The 14544-nt window shown below is 56.4% G+C and overlaps 2 protein-coding genes across 4 annotated transcripts; one reads left to right on the top strand and one right to left on the bottom strand.

Moving 5' to 3' along the window:
- Positions 1-2825: 2825 nt before the first annotated feature.
- Mpi (mannose phosphate isomerase) lies at positions 2826-9460 on the top strand. Of its 2 annotated transcripts, XM_090321712.1 has the most exons (8): positions 2826-2892; positions 3381-3508; positions 4204-4404; positions 5094-5235; positions 5512-5694; positions 6819-6992; positions 7488-7696; positions 7782-9460. In XM_090321712.1, exons 1-8 carry the CDS (start codon positions 2877-2879, stop codon positions 7998-8000), a joined length of 1272 nt encoding a protein of 423 aa, XP_090177838.1. In that variant the 5' UTR covers positions 2826-2876; the 3' UTR covers positions 8001-9460. The 2 variants fall into 2 exon arrangements, with proteins under 2 accessions (XP_090177838.1, XP_090177837.1); XM_090321711.1 differs by lacking the exon at positions 6819-6992.
- Positions 9461-9998: 538 nt separating this feature from the next.
- Fam219b (family with sequence similarity 219 member B) lies at positions 9999-13915 on the bottom strand. 2 transcript variants are annotated; one of them, XM_090321713.1, is made up of 5 exons: positions 13731-13915; positions 13511-13598; positions 12754-12831; positions 12328-12373; positions 9999-11427 (listed from the first exon to the last, which is right to left on the bottom strand). In XM_090321713.1, the coding sequence occupies exons 1-5, from the start codon at positions 13867-13869 to the stop codon at positions 11269-11271; spliced, it is 510 nt and encodes a 169-aa protein (XP_090177839.1). In that variant the 5' UTR covers positions 13870-13915; the 3' UTR covers positions 9999-11268. The 2 variants fall into 2 exon arrangements, with proteins under 2 accessions (XP_090177839.1, XP_090177840.1); XM_090321714.1 differs by having other exon boundaries at positions 9999-11424.
- Between the last annotated feature and the right edge of the window lie 629 nt (positions 13916-14544).

Genomic DNA, 14544 nt, shown 5'->3' with positions numbered 1-14544 from the left:
CTTCATTTCTCTTGAATGATTATGATTATGACACAGGATCTCAGCATGTAGCTCAGGCTGTCATCAAACTCTTGATTCTCCTGCCCCAGCTGTCTCTATGTTGAGATTACAGGTGTGCCACTACCGTGTCCAATTCAGCATTTTTGTCATTTCTGCTGTGGAATTCAGCCACCATCATTTTTTTTTTACCCTGGACTAGACCAGAATTGTTATTGATAAATTATTCTTCATGTTGTAACCAGAGATCTGTTATTTCGTTATTGGTTTGTTTTTTTTGGGGGGGGAAGGGGGAACATTGTTTTGTTGTTGTTGTTGTTTCCCCCACCACCCCCAGTCCTGGAGCTTGAACTTAGGAACTCAGGGCCTGGGCACTGTCCTTGGACTTTTTTTTTTTTTTTTTTTGGTTTGTGGGTCTTGGACTCTGGGCCTGAGTGCCCTGAGCTCTTCAGCTCAAGGGCTACAGCCCTACCCCTGGGCCTGAGCGCTGTTCCTCAGCTCTTCAGCTCAAGACTCCTTCTACTTGAGCCACAGTGCCACTTCCAGTTTTCTAGTGGTTAAATTGAAGATAAGAGTCTGGTGGACTTTAGTGCCTGGGTTGGCTTTGAACCAAGATCCTCAGATCTCAGCCTCCTGCGTAGCTAAGATTACAGGTGTGAGCCACCATGCCTGACTCTTGGATACTTTTTGCTCAAGGCTAGCACTCTGCCACTTGAGCCACAGCACCATTTCCAGCTTTTTCTATGTATGTGGTACGGAGGAATCAATTCCGAGTCTTTGTGCACACTAGGCAAGCATTCATACCTCTAGGCCAAAGTCCTGGCCCCTGTTTTTGTTTTTTGAGATGATAGTCTTGCTGGTTTGAACTTGAATGACCCCCCTGCTTTTGCCTCCCAAGTAGCTGGGACTTTAAGCCTGTGTCACCATGCTTAGCTCCAGAGATCTATTAGGAGGGAAGAAAACTGTTATGAAACTTGCTATTCAACATCTGTTTGTTTGTGTTCTAGGGTTTAAACTCAAGGCCAGGAATCTGTCCCTGGACAGCCTGGAGCTTGAAAAGCTCAGAGACAACGCCAAAGCCCAGGGGTAGGGTGGTAGCCTTGAGCTGAAGAGCTCAGGGACAGCGCCCAGGTTGAGTTCAAGCCCCATGAACCCCCCCCACACACAAAATAATGTAACTGTACCCCTCTATAAATTATCCTGATAATAAAATAAAATTAAAAAAAAAGATTTCCTTACACCTCCCTGTTCCTTCCTGCCTCAGGACCCTTGTACATGCTTTCCCGTATCACCAGTATTTCCCTTTTCCTTATCTCCCATCTTCAGCTTACCCTGGAAATCCAAGTTTAGAAATGGCTTCCCTTTGCTGGTGTTCAACCCATGTTCCCATCATAAATTCTCATATCACCCCGTAATTTTCTTTGATAAAGCTTATTAACAGCGTGTAATTGCAGACCTGTATGGGTAGTTATTTGTTTATATCTGTCTCTTCTATTGGACAGGAAACTCCTCAAGGGTGTTTGCCTCACTCTGTGTGGGTGTGTCAGTATTGGGGCTTAAACTCAGGCCTGCATGCTGTTGCTGAGCTTTTGTACTCAAGGCTACTAGTCTACCACTTAAGCCAGTCTTTTGGTGGCTTATCTGAGGATCAGAGTTCAAAGCCTGCCTGGGTAGTGAAAGTCTATGAAACTCTTATCTCCAATGAACCCCCAGAAAACCAGAAGTGGAGCTGTGACTCAAATTTGTAGAGCAGTAGCCTTGAGTAAAAAAGCTCAGGGACAGGGCATGCCCCACCAGTGCCAGGAAAAAAAAAATTCCACTGTATTTTATTCTTTCCATACACTATCCTCAGGATGCTGGGGAGGGAGGGGCAGGAAGGGATTACATGAATATCAATCCCCCATTTCCTAGCCCCTAAGGTCATTCCTTCAAGAGCAGAGGTCTTGGTTGTCTGCATCCTGGGAGAAATCGCAGGCACACAAACCAGTCCATCTACCTCTCCCTGTGCTGTAGCAGGGCGGCCCTAGGCCGATAAAGAAGAAATGCCATTGTCATCAGTGTGGCTAACCTCCCACCAATCTCTGAACGTTCCTAGGAGGTGCTCATGCCCTGGGAGAGACATCACTTGTTACCATCCATTCATCCACTCATTCATTCATTCATTATGAAGGGTAGCTGCCAGCCCCACCTTCCACAGACTCAATGTTTATCTCTAGATTACAGAGGACTCAGGACTGGGATCTGGAGCTCATTGGTACAGCACTGACCTAACATGTACAAGAGCGTAGGTGTGATTCCTGGCACCAGAAGAAGAAATGGTAAGTTCAATGGGAAAGCTGAGATCCAGTAGCTCACCAAAGCCTAGGCCCAAATCACAAGCACCAGGACTGACACAAAAGAAAAGTGATAAGTCACCTGGCACCACGGACGCACAACTGCGACCCTCGCTGCTCAGGAGGCTGGGATCTGAGGATCCCTTGCACCATTGCAAAGTCAGCCCAGGCGGGAAAGCTAGTGAGAGTTTTATTTCCAGGTAACTACCAGAACACCAGAAGTGAGCTGTGACTCCAGGTGGCAAAAGAGCTCAGGGACAGCTCCCAGACCCCCAGTTCAAAGCCTGACAAAAGACAACAATTAAAACTTCGGAGTGGAGTCTGGTGTCGTGTTCTCCGCGTCCACGGGACTCGGGGGAAGGGAAGGAGCAAGGCTGAGACCCAGACTCTTGAGGGGAGCGGGGAGGAGGAACTACATTTCCCGTGGAGCTCGGGGCCCCGGAGACAGTCAGCCAGGAACTACATTTCCCATGAAGCCCCAGGCGCGGAGCCGTGGGGGCTGCCGGGAAGGCAGACGTGCCCGTCGCCCGGTCCACGGCTGCCGGGATGGCGACTCCGAGAGGTGATTCGTCGGTTGACCCGCGAGGGAGGATCACGGCCCGGGATCGAGCCCCACTGCCGGGGCTCGGGGGAAGATGGGTGGGCGGCGGGCACTGGGAGGGACCTGAGATGGGAGGGCGGGCGTCAGGGCCGGGCACTGCGGCGTCGGCCGGCGCGCGCTCCCCGCCCGCCCGTCCTGCAGGTGGGAGCGGGAAGAGAAGGCCTCCCCCCCACACCTGCACACCAACACCTGCACAGACCCCCCGAGGGGGGCCGTCCCTAGTCAGAACCCTCCCCCTGAGTCTGACCCCCCCCCCCCGCCTGGCTCCCACGCCCCCCCCCCGGCCTGACCCCCCCCCGCCTGGCTCCCACGCCCCTCCCCCCCGGCCTGACCCCCCCCCCTGGCCTGGCTCCCACGCCCCCCCCCCCCGGCCTGACCCCCCCCCCCGCCTGGCTCCCACGCCCCCCCCCCCCCGGGGGCCCGGGCCTGACCCCGCGCCTGTGCCGCAGTGTTCCCGCTCTCCTGCGTGGCGCAGCAGTACGCCTGGGGCAAGAAGGGCTCCACCAGCGAGGTGGCCCGCCTGCTGGCCAGCAATGACCCCCTGGTCCAGATCGCCGAGGACAAGCCCTACGCCGAGGTGAGACCAGAGACTGGACCGGCCCGGAAGACAGGCGGGCCGGAGAGGCCCTCTGGCTCCTGACACCAGGTGCCAGTGGCTCACACCTGTGGACTTAGCTATTCAAGAGGGTGAGATGTGAGAATCGTGGTTCAGAGCCAGCCCGCGCAGGAAAGTCTGTGAGACTCTTCAACGAACCACCAGAACCCCAGTAGTGGCACTGTGGCTCCAAGCGGTAGAACACTAGCCCTGAGCAAAAGAGCTCAGGGACAGCGTCCACACCGTGAGTTCGAGCTCCACAACTGACCAAAAAAAAAAAAAAAAGGGACAGGGAGCGTGGCTTAGTGGTAGGGTGCTTGCCTAGCATGCACAAAGTCCTGGGATGAATTCCTCACTACCACATACACAGCAAAAGCCTGAAGTGGTGCTGTGGCTCAAGTGGTAGAGTGCTAGCCTTGAGAAAGTCCAAGGACAGTGCACAGGCCCTGAGTTCAAGCCCCAGGACTGGGGAAAAAAAAGAAAAAGAAAAACCTGACACTGGAGAAGGGTAAAACTTGCTCAAGGCTCTTCAGCTGCTGCTGTTCTGGGTGGTAGGAGCTTCATGCCCAGGCCTGGAGCCTGTTTTAGGGGATCCCCTGCCCAGCACTAATACCCTGCAGACCCCATCTGGTATGCCAGGCTTTTCCTGTCTTCCTTCACGTTTCCTGTCTTTGTAGCTATGGATGGGGTCGCACCCCCGGGGTGATGCCAAGATCCTCGACAATCGCATCTCACAGAAAACACTGGGCCAGTGGATCGCTGAGAACCAGGACTCTCTGGGGTCCAAGGTCAAAGCTGCCTTTCACGGCAAGCTCCCCTTCCTCTTCAAAGTGCTCTCGGTGGAGACAGCGCTGTCCATCCAGGCTCACCCCAACAAGGTAAAGGACCAGAGTGGTGCAGGGGTCTCGACAGAGAAGGCCTCTCTCAGGTCCCTTCTGTGGCTTCCACCCCACATAGGCCGAGGTCCAGTCCAGAGCTAAATGCAGGCCTGATGGCTCCTGATTTAGCTGTGGATGGACAGAGCCGGTGACACATCTTAAGTCCTGAGTGAACAGCTGGCCAGCCTGTGCCAGGGGAGCTTCTCTGCCCCTCACCCACCCTGCCATGTTCCAGCTGGCTCTGTGGGACAGTGCAGCACCCAGATGGCATAGGTGCCCGGCCACTCTTCCTGTTCAAGGCCCACACCCCAGCCATCCACTCCTCCTGCATAGGCAAATGGAGAGGAGGAAGGATCCCTCCAGAGTCACACATGGTGACACTCAGAGTGTGGCTTGCTGTTTGGGATTCTTTTTTTCTCGATCATGGGACTTGAACTGTGGGCCTGGGTGCTTACTGTCCTCGAACCCTTCAGCTCAAGGCTACCGCCCTACCCCTTGAGCCACAGCACCACTTCCAGTTTTCTAGTGATTAATTTTAGATAAGAGTGCCTGGGCTGGCTTTGAACCTTGATCCTCAGATCTCAGCCTTCTGAGTAGCTGGGATGGTAGGCGTGAGTCGCCAGTGCCCACCTGTGGGCAGCGGGGAGTCTGTCCTTGCTGAGTGACCTCTGTGCCCCGCCCCCCCCCAGGACCTGGCAGAGAAGCTGCACCTCCAGGCTCCACAGCACTACCCTGACGCGAACCACAAGCCCGAGATGGCCATCGCCCTCACCCCCTTCCAGGGCCTGTGCGGCTTCCGGCCAGTGAAGGAGATCCTGACCTTTCTGAAGAGTAAGGTTGGGCTGAACACTGAGCTTGGGATATGTGGGGGGACCCCAGCCAGAGCCAGAACGGGGTTGGGGTGCAGGGCTGTCAGAGAACTGAAGGACTGCTTGGGCCAGATCACTGAGAGCAGGCATAGGGGGACTGTGGAGGGCTGGTACCGAGCAGCTGTTTTGTAGTGCAGTTTGCTCAGCGTTGCCTGGCTCTGTGGTTAGAGTGGAGGGGGAACCCTGAGGGCTCTACCTTAGCATCCCTGATAAGGGCCCTGCACGTGGCTTCCTGCAGAGGTGCCTGAGTTCCAGCTCCTGATAGGAGATGAAGCAGCCACGAAGCTGGGGCAGAGCGTGAGCCATGATACCCAGGCTGTGGCCTCGGCTCTACGCAGCTGCTTCTCAAACCTCATGAGGAGTGAGAAGAAGGTGGTGGTGGAGCAACTTAACCAGTTAGTGAAGAGGATTTCCCAGCAAGGTGAGGCTGGTGGCCTGGGGGAGTGCCCTGGTTATAGAGATACATGGCTGTGTGTGTGAGCGTACATGCTTGCAGGCCTTCATGCATGCACATGTAATGGTACTAGGGCCTCAAGCTCTTAGCTTTTTCACTCAAGGCTGGTGCCTTACCATCTGAGCTACAAGCACTACTTCTGGAATTTTGCTGGCTCGCTGGAGATCATCTCATGGACTTTCCTGCCCAGGCTGGCTTTGAACCTCGTTCCTCAGATCTCAGACTCTTGAATAGCATTGGTGCCCCAGGAGAACAGAGTTCTTAACCACTTTGCCCCGCTGGGAGCTACTGCTGTCCACCTCCATTTCTTCCCAGCTTGTGGAGTGCCACATCCTGGTCTTTCTGGGTGGTTGGGTGCAGGCTGGTGTGGAAGCTTCTGGTATCTTCCCACACATTCAGAGCTGCTTCCCTGCCCTGCAGTTGCTTCCTGTGGGTAGACAGACTAGTATACGGGGGCTGAGAACAGGAAGGGGCAGGAGACCTCCTCTGGGACCAAAGTCTAGTCTCAGATGGCTCCCCCGGGCCCAGTGGGCCTGGGGAGAGTTCAAGAACTGGCTGATGGGTGTGTCACCTGAAGGGTGTATCACCTCACCTTTGAACAAGCTGTGAACAGGAAGTGAACACTTGCCAGGCACCAGTGTTCACACCTGGAATCCTAGCTCCTCAGGAGGCCGAGATCTGGGGATTGAGGTTCAAGAGATAGTGCCCAGGCCCTACGTTCAAGTCCCAGCGTGGATACAAAAATAAAGAAGCCTGGGCCAGGACTGTGCTTGCCTGGTATGCACCAAGACCGGGTTCGATTCCTCAGTACCACATATACATAGAAAAAGCCAGAAGTGGTGCTGAGGCTCAAGTGGTACAGCCCTAGCCTTGAGAAAGCTCAAGGACAGTGCTCAGGCCCTGAGTTCAGGCCCCGGGACTGGCAAAAAAATAAAATAAAACGAAGCCAGGCAAGCAGATGGTTGAAGATGGCTCCTGTTTGCTTGGTGGTAGTTGCCCAGCGCGTGTCCGGGTGTGGGCAGGGACTTTTTTCTGAGTCTTCCCACCAGGGCGTGGCCACGGACACAGCGTTGGGTGCTTGTGCCCCTCAGTGTCCGCGGGGAATGGTGTGGAGGACATTTGCGGGGAGCTCCTGCTGCAGCTGCACCAGCAGTACCCAGGCGACATTGGGTGCTTTGCCATCTACTTCCTGAACCTCATCACCCTCCAGCCAGGGGAGGCCATGTTTCTGGAGGCCAACGTGCCCCACGCCTACTTAAAGGGAGGTGAGCACCTGGCAGTCAGTGTGGCTCTGGGGGTGGGGGTGGGGTGCAGTGTTTAGCTCTGACCTTGCTAGTCAGCCGAGGGGATGAGGTCAACTTCCCAGTAAGTTCTGCTTGTGATCTGCCTGCCTGTGGGGTGGACCAGGCTGCCTGCTGTCCTCTCAAGCCAGAGATTTTCACACTAAAGTGTTCCAGGTTGGGCAGTAGTGACTCTTACCTGCTCCTGGCTACTAAAGGGCTGAGATCTGAGGACTGCAGTTCAAAGCCAGCCTAGGCAGGAAAGTCCATGAGCCTCAAGAGGTAGAGGGCCAGCCTTGAGGGAAAGAGCTCAGGACAGTGCCCAGCCCTGAGTTCAGGCCCCTCCACACAGGCCGTTGGAGAGGCGTGGCGCCCCCTTGTGGCTGGTGTGGGCCCTGCGTGTGGCCTGGGCTCAGCCCGCTGGGCTGTGAGTTGCTGCCGCAGAGGGGAGGCCCAGGCCTGACGGCTGCCTGTCTCTAGACTGTGTGGAGTGCATGGCCTGCTCGGACAACACCGTGCGCGCCGGCCTCACACCCAAGTTCATCGACGTGCCAACCCTGTGTGAGATGCTCAACTACACCCCGAGCCCCAGCCAGGACCGGCTCTTCCCCCCGACACAGAGTCAGGGGGACCCCTACCTCTCCATCTACAACCCCCCCGTGCCAGATTTCACTGTCATGAAAATGGAGGTGAGTGGGGGGGCAGCCAGGTCCTGATGTGGGCTCGAGCCCCAGCCATGCTGACAGACCCCTCCCCCATCCTGATCCCGACCAGGTCCCTGGCTCCGTCTCCGAGTATAAGGTTTTGGCAGTGGACTCGGCCAGCATCCTCCTGGTGGTGCAAGGCAGGGTGACGGCCAGCACCCCCGAGACCCCGGCCCCCATCCCCCTGCAGCGGGGCTCCGTGCTGTTCATCGGGGCCAATGAGCACGTCTCCCTGAAGCTTACTGAGCCCCAAGACCTGCTGCTGTTCCGGGCCTGCTGTCTGCTGTAGAGGCCACAGCTGCTCACCTCCATGGCCAGCCTTCTCAGCCCTTCCCTGCTCTTGGGTGCAAGCCAGAGGAGCTGGGGAGCCAGGAGTCAGCCCAGACCAATCTGGCCCTGCCGTATTTAAGCACTCCATGACCAGGGCCACCGAGCCAGGCCCGATGGCTGTGGAGACTCCTGGGCTCTTGTCCTGCACTGTGGAGGCAGAGGGAATCTCAGATCATCTTGCTTGTGCAATTAAAGATGGCGTGTGGAGGCCGTGGGGCAGAGCGCTTAGCCTTTGGTATTCCTGTCCCCAAAGTGGGTGGACATTTCTCCCTGGAAGAGACTGTTTTTGCTCTATCTAGCATTCTGGGGGTGGGCAGGCTGCATTCCAGAAGCCTCTTTTCAGGAAGTGTGGGAGGGACAGAGGCCGCCTCTGCCTCCCTGCACCGCTTGCAGGCAGGCCTCCCACTCCTTTCCTGGAGGTTCTGAGATGAACTTGGGGTCATGCTTGCTAGGCAGGCTCTCCCAGTCACACCTCCAGCTAGCTTCTCAACTTTTTTTTTTTTTTGCTATTCCTGGGGCTTGAACTCTTGTGTATGTGGTACTGAGGAATCAAACCCAGGTCTTCGTGCACGCTAGGCAAGCACTCTACTACTAGGTCAAACTCCTGGCCTCAGTCCTTGAGACTCATCTCTGGTTAACCACCCGAAAATCAGAAGTGGAGCTTTGGCCCAATGTGGTAGAGAGCCCAGGCCCAGAGTTCAAACCCCACAACCAACAACAAAAAAAAGGCGGATTAGTGATGCGGCTCAAGTGTAAGACCCTCAGGTGAAATCCTGGTGGAGGGATGGGTGGGCATCGGGCTGTGTAGCCCTGGCTGGCCTGGAACTCGCCTCAGTTGGGCTTGCTTCCCAGCTGGCTTCAAAGGAGGGTCAGCAGCTAGACTTCCGGGCAAGTTCTGACACTGCTCATTTCTAGTGAGGCTGCCCGCCACCCCTTAGCCTGCAAAGCTGAAACTTTCTTGGCAGTGCTGGGATCAAACCCGGAATTTTGTACTTTCAAGGCACCTTGTGCTTTCAATGTGTGTACTCACACTGAGCTGCAACTGCAGCCCTAGCCCAGCCAGCTGCGAGCCAAAACCCAGCACCTCTCCCCAGCTGGCCAGGCACTACTGAGGAAGGCAGGCACCTGGGGTTCCCTCCATGCCTCGGCAGTGGTGGTGAGCTGTAGTCCTGGGGGTCTCCGACGTGTAGACAAAAATGCTGTCACCCCACACCAAGCAGAGTCAAGGCCACTAGCTGCTTCCACTGAATTAAGACTCAGAGTAAAGATGATTTCTGGGGATCGCATGGCCAGGCTGAGACAGGAGGAAACAAGTTCTATGGTTCCATGCCAGCCTGGACTACACACACCGGGTATCCAAAACAACAAAAAAAAAAAGACCATTGCTAGAAGGCTGGTCACATCAGAGCCCCTGTGCCGTTTCAGGAAACCACTTTCAAAATGCTTTGAAGCTGGCCTGGTGGCACACCACTGCAAACCCAGAGCCAGGAGGCTGAGGCAGGATTGCAAGTTCAACACCAGCCTGGGTTCAACAAGCATGATTCTGGCAGAACAACATTTTGTTTTGAGCTTGAAGCTTTCTACTATTAAAGAAAACTGATGCTAGGAGCATGGCCTAGTGGAAGAGTGCTTGCCTAGCATGGGCAAACCTCTGGGTTCCATTCCTTGGTACCCCATACACAGAAAAAGCTGGAAATGGCCCTGTGGGTCAAGTGGCAGAGCGCTAGCCTTGAGCAAAAGAAACCTAAGGACAATGTCCAGGCCCTGAGTTCAAGCCCCAGGACTGACAAAACACACACACACTTTTCACTTACAGCCTACACTGAAATGCCAAAACTGGTCCAGCCCAGCACCAATGGCTCACACCTGTAATCCCAGCTACTCAGGAGGCTGAAAGCAGAGGACAGTGGTTCAAAGCCAGCCTGGGCAGGAAAGTCCATGAAACTAATCTCCAATGAACCTTTGAAAAGCACAGCTAGAATGACTATTTATTTTCAGAAAGTACAGTGCAAGCTCTGGAAAGCCTGGAGCCCCAGGCAGGTTCTCCACTCTCTTCACAGCAGCCCCTTCTCAGGATTAAGGCGGGTTGGCTCGTGGCACCCTGGCACCTTTATGGGTTGTCCTTGGGTCTGTGGTAAACACCCACCCGTCTCCTCTCTGCTTCTCCACACATTTCCCTGCTCTGTCCCGTGGTGTCTCCTGTGGGTCACCGTCTCTGTACCCTCCAACCCTCCTCCTGGCGGCTATAATCCTCTGGGTTACAGCAATGGCCACAAAGAGGATGTGGTTTTGGGGTCCTGTCACTTTCTCCAGAAACTCAAGAACCTCACAGAAATGTGGCTCCCCACTGAGTCCCCACCCAAGCTGTCCTCTGCAAGCCTGGACTGAGCCAAGCAAATGCTCCTTCTTCAGAGGCACATGTCTAGCTTCTGAGACAAGGAGCTGGGCAGAGGAAAAGGGCCCAGGATGTCCCTTGCCCATGCCTCTGAGCTGGCAGACTGACCTTGGTCAGTTCTCAGGGCTTCCCTCCCTGGCTGGTAGCCAAAGCCACGCAGTCACACACCCAACCTCTCACCCACTGCTACTTATAGCAAGTTGGACAAGGCGAACTAGGAAGGCACTGACTGGCCTTGCAGCACCCCTGCTGGTAGCCAGAGGAATAGCAGCTTCTGGGGCCTCCCCAGTAACTTCAACCTAACCTCCCAAGCCCAGGAGCAGAAAAACAACTAAGGAAATACAAACAAGTAGGAAATGTTTCACCCTACCAGAGAAGGGCCGATGAGGTCACCAGCCCCACCAAGACGGCTAGACCAGTAGAGCATGCCCCAGGCCTCGGCCCAGCTGCATGACTCCCTGCCCTAGCACTGTGCAGCCCTACAGGTCAAGCTGCGAGTCCACCTGGGAGAGGGAAGGGAAGCTTCAGATTCCAGTGGCAAGCCATAAAGTGCTGCTTCCTGCCCTGATAGGGCACTGCCCCGAGCAGGCTGGGCACACCTCTTCCCTTTCTCTTGAATGCCCTGCCAGCCCATAGTCAAGATGTCCGCAGGGCTTCTCTGAGCAACCATCACAGTGCTCTTCTCTGTCTCCAACAAGACACAACTGCATGATTCCACCTGAGTCGGGAAACATGGGAGACAGCAGCAGGATGCAGGTCCCTGACTGGACCAGAGGGTGGCGCCTCCAGCAGTTCTGGGCTGACAGCAGGGCCCATCCCGGGGGGGCTGTGCCTACTGAAGGGTACAGGAGGAGTCCCCAAGACAGCAAGAGCAGGAACACGAGGATGCCATGGGCTTGGGGGGGATGAGGTCCAGGGCCTCGTCGTCTGGGATCTCATCCAGGTGGTAGCCATCTTCTAACAGCTGCCGGCTCACATCCTGGTTCACCTGCTAAGAGGTGGAGACGCAGAACTATGAGCAAGGATGGGAAGAGGAAAGTGCGGTCCAAGAAGCAGGCACACTTCCATACCAGTGCTTCTTGGAGACGTCTGGCCCCCAAGACCCTATCCCTGCACTACAGGGGCAGGTGGCATGTGTGTCACAGGAATGGTACAGGAATATGGGTCTGGGTGGAAGGGGTTAGCATTGTCTGCACTTATCAGGTCCTGGGAAGTGAGGCAGTCAGCAGACAAAACATAGGAAGCTGGGAAAAGTTTTCCTGGCTAAGTTTCCTTTTTTCCCTAGGTTTTGTGTGTGCTTAAACTCAGGACTCATGTAATGATCCTTAGATTTTTCACTCACGGTTGGTGCTTTACCACTTGAACCACAGCTCTATTTCCGGCTTTCTGGTGGGCTAATTGGAGCTAAGTGTCTCTTAGATTTGTCTGCTCTGGCTGGGTTCCAACCAAAATCCCCAGATCTCAGCCTCTTGAGAAGCTATGATTGAGATACCAGTGCCCACAATGCTGTTTATGCTTCTTGTTTGGTTGGAATGGCAGGAGTGAACCACGACACCCAGCCTTTCCTATTGAGAAGGGGTCTTCTGAACTGTTTTGCCCAGGCTGACCTAGAACCACAATCCTCCTGATTTCAGCCCTGTGAACAGCTAGGATTACAGGGGTGTGCCGCCAGCACCTCTCTAGATAATACTTGAGATGATGGAGGTCATTTACAGCCTGGGATTTTCCTAAGACACCTCTACCTCTGCTACAGGAAGAGGGCAAAATAGAAAGCTGGAGAGCAGACCAGAAGTCCAGTCAAGTGCCCTGGCACACAACAGACACCAAACACCCCAGGCAGTGGTGATGGTGCAGCCTGCTGCCTGGCTCTGCGCAGGTGCTCTGGACTTGCCTCTGCAGAGGAGTAGCCGGAGGATCTGGATCCCAGCTCCTCGTCACTGGAAGAGGATACACAGTCAGTTGCAGGAAGCCTGCTGGGCACAGTGGCCGATAGAGAGCAGGAGAGCATGCGATAAGGTCTGCAGGACTTGTGAAGCAAAGACCACACACCACAGGATGCAAGCCCAGCACCTGCCGGGAGTACAGTCTGGCTCCAACAGGACTAAGGCCACTACGCTAACATCCCGGATGGATCAAGAGGTCAAGATCATTCCCCAGTCGCCTAGGAATCTTCTAACCCTGCCATGCCAGGGAGAGGGCACAGAGAACAGCCCTGAAATGCATAAGGAGGGCTTGCAGGAGACAAGAAACCAGCAGAGGCACCAAGCGTTGCAGCATGTCCCAGCAGCCCAGGAGGGGTGCTTACAGGAGCACTCACCTGTCAGAGTCGAGGGACACCAGGTTTTCATCTGGACTCTGGCTAAGAGGAGTGTAGCCCTTGTTAAACTTCACTGACCTGAGGGGAGAGGGCGATGAGAGACACCAGGAGTTCAGACAAACGCAGAGGCCTCCTGTGGAGAGAGAACTGCCATCCTCTGGACTTGCCTTCTACTTGGCCAGCTATCTGTACTCTAGGCACCTCCACGCAGCTCCCAACGAAAGCAACCACCCTGCTCCCTTATTTAACTGGAGGATTAAAAGGAAAAATCCTTGAATAAATCCATCTCCACTATAGAAGCACTGCCTAAGGTCCGAGTCAACTGTGACAGTGGTACTAACGATAAAAAATCAAAACAAGAAGACAGGGCAGCGCCCGGGGTGGGTGGTTCATTGCCTGTAATCCCAGCTACACAGAAGGCTGGGATCAGAGGATCTGCCGGCCTGGGCAGAAAAGCCGGTGAGACTCGACTCGTGTCAAGTCAATCAGCAAAAAAAAACAAACCCGAAGTGGGGTGTGGCTCAAGTGGTAGACTGCCAGCCTTGAATGAAAACGCCAAGGAACGATGGCACGCGCGCGCACGCGCACAATCAAAACCAGGAACCCCGCAGCGTGGCCGTCCCCACGGACCCACCCATCCCAGCTCCGGGACCCGAGATGATCCGATTCTCTGAGGCAAACCCCTATCCTGCGCCCCTTTCTCCACACCGTAACCGCCTTAAAGGGAGGCAGGCGGTCGCTGCTCCCCCGTGGAGACCTTTTCCCTGAAGAGTCGGGGCGGCTCGGCAAGGGCCCCAGCATGCCTTTCCTCCGCAGAACGGCCTTGGCCAGGTCCCGGTGCTTCTCTGCAAGCCAAAGGGCCCGGGTCAGCGGTGGTCAGCCGGCCGGCCGCGCCCCCAGCGCCCCCCGGAGCCCGCCTCGGCCTCGGCCCTCCCGGCCCCCCGCGCCCGGCCCCGGTCCTCTCCCGCTGCACTCACGCAGCTTGGCCTGAAGGGAAGGCGCGCGCGTCACCATGTAGGGCCCCCGCTTCTCCAGGGTCCCGGGGGTGCGCTCCGCCGGCCGCGGCCCCGGGGTGGAACCCCGCACAGCGTGCCCGCAGAGCTCCGCGCTCGCCATGGCCAGGGCCCGCCGCGCCGCCGCCGCCGCCGGCGTTTCCTCAGCACGGTAGCGGCGCGCAGGCGCGGGCGCAGGCGCAGTTGGGGGGCCGCCGGCGCCTTCCGGCTCGCGGGCGGCGTGGTCCGCACAATGGCCCCGCCCCGCCCCGCCCCGCCCCGCCCCGCCCGCCGCCAGCCGGTGTAGCGGCACCTAGGGAAACGCGGCGGGGTGTAGGCTCGCGGCAGCCTCCCGCCGCGGCGCTGGGGGGTGGGGGCCGCGGGGCAGGGGCCGCGTCCAGGCTCTTGACTTCCGCAGCCCCTCCAGGGAGGTTTCCGCCGCAGTGCCTGGCTGGAAATAGGCTCCAGATGGTCGCTCAAGTGCCGAATCTCTCTCCGGGGACTAGTTCCGTGGCTAACAGATGGGCCTCGGCAGGGTCGAGCACCACTGCAGCCTGCGGCCCCCGGCCAGCCAAGCAGCAGGCTGGATTAAAGTCAGTCCTAGGCAGATGGCAGAGGGAAGACACAGCGGATCAGCGCTGCGCGCTTTGAACCTTCAGAAGCATCAAATTTATCATTGTTTGATCTGAATAACCTCTGAAATGTGACCCAAAACTTGGTCAGGGCCGGGGGCGTGGCCTAGTGGTAGAGTGCGTGCCCAGCAGGCTCGACGACCGGGGTTCAACTCCTCAATACCACA

Source organism: Megascapheus bottae, chromosome 30, assembly GCF_031878675.1.
Source record: "Megascapheus bottae isolate mThoBot1 chromosome 30, mThoBot2.hap1, whole genome shotgun sequence".
Lineage (NCBI taxonomy): Eukaryota > Metazoa > Chordata > Mammalia > Rodentia > Geomyidae > Megascapheus > Megascapheus bottae.
Note: the sequence above shows the minus strand (reverse complement) of the source record. Positions and strands in the feature narration are given on the sequence as shown.

Excerpts from the sequence above, each read along its gene's own strand:
- Fam219b (XM_090321713.1), bottom strand. The coding sequence starts at position 13,869 with ATGGCGAGCGCGGAGCTCTGCGGGCACGCTGTGCGGGGTTCCACCCCG. Across the intron at positions 12,374-12,753 it reads GTGTCCCTCGACTCTGACAG|TGACGAGGAGCTGGGATCCA; the intron begins GTGAGTGCTCCT and ends ATCCTCTTCCAG. Across the intron at positions 11,428-12,327 it reads CCGGCTACTCCTCTGCAGAG|CAGGTGAACCAGGATGTGAG; the intron begins GCAAGTCCAGAG and ends TCCACCTCTTAG.
- Mpi (XM_090321712.1), top strand. Across the intron at positions 4,405-5,093 it reads TCCAGGCTCACCCCAACAAG|GACCTGGCAGAGAAGCTGCA; the intron begins GTAAAGGACCAG and ends GCCCCCCCCCAG. Across the intron at positions 6,993-7,487 it reads CCACGCCTACTTAAAGGGAG|ACTGTGTGGAGTGCATGGCC; the intron begins GTGAGCACCTGG and ends GCCTGTCTCTAG.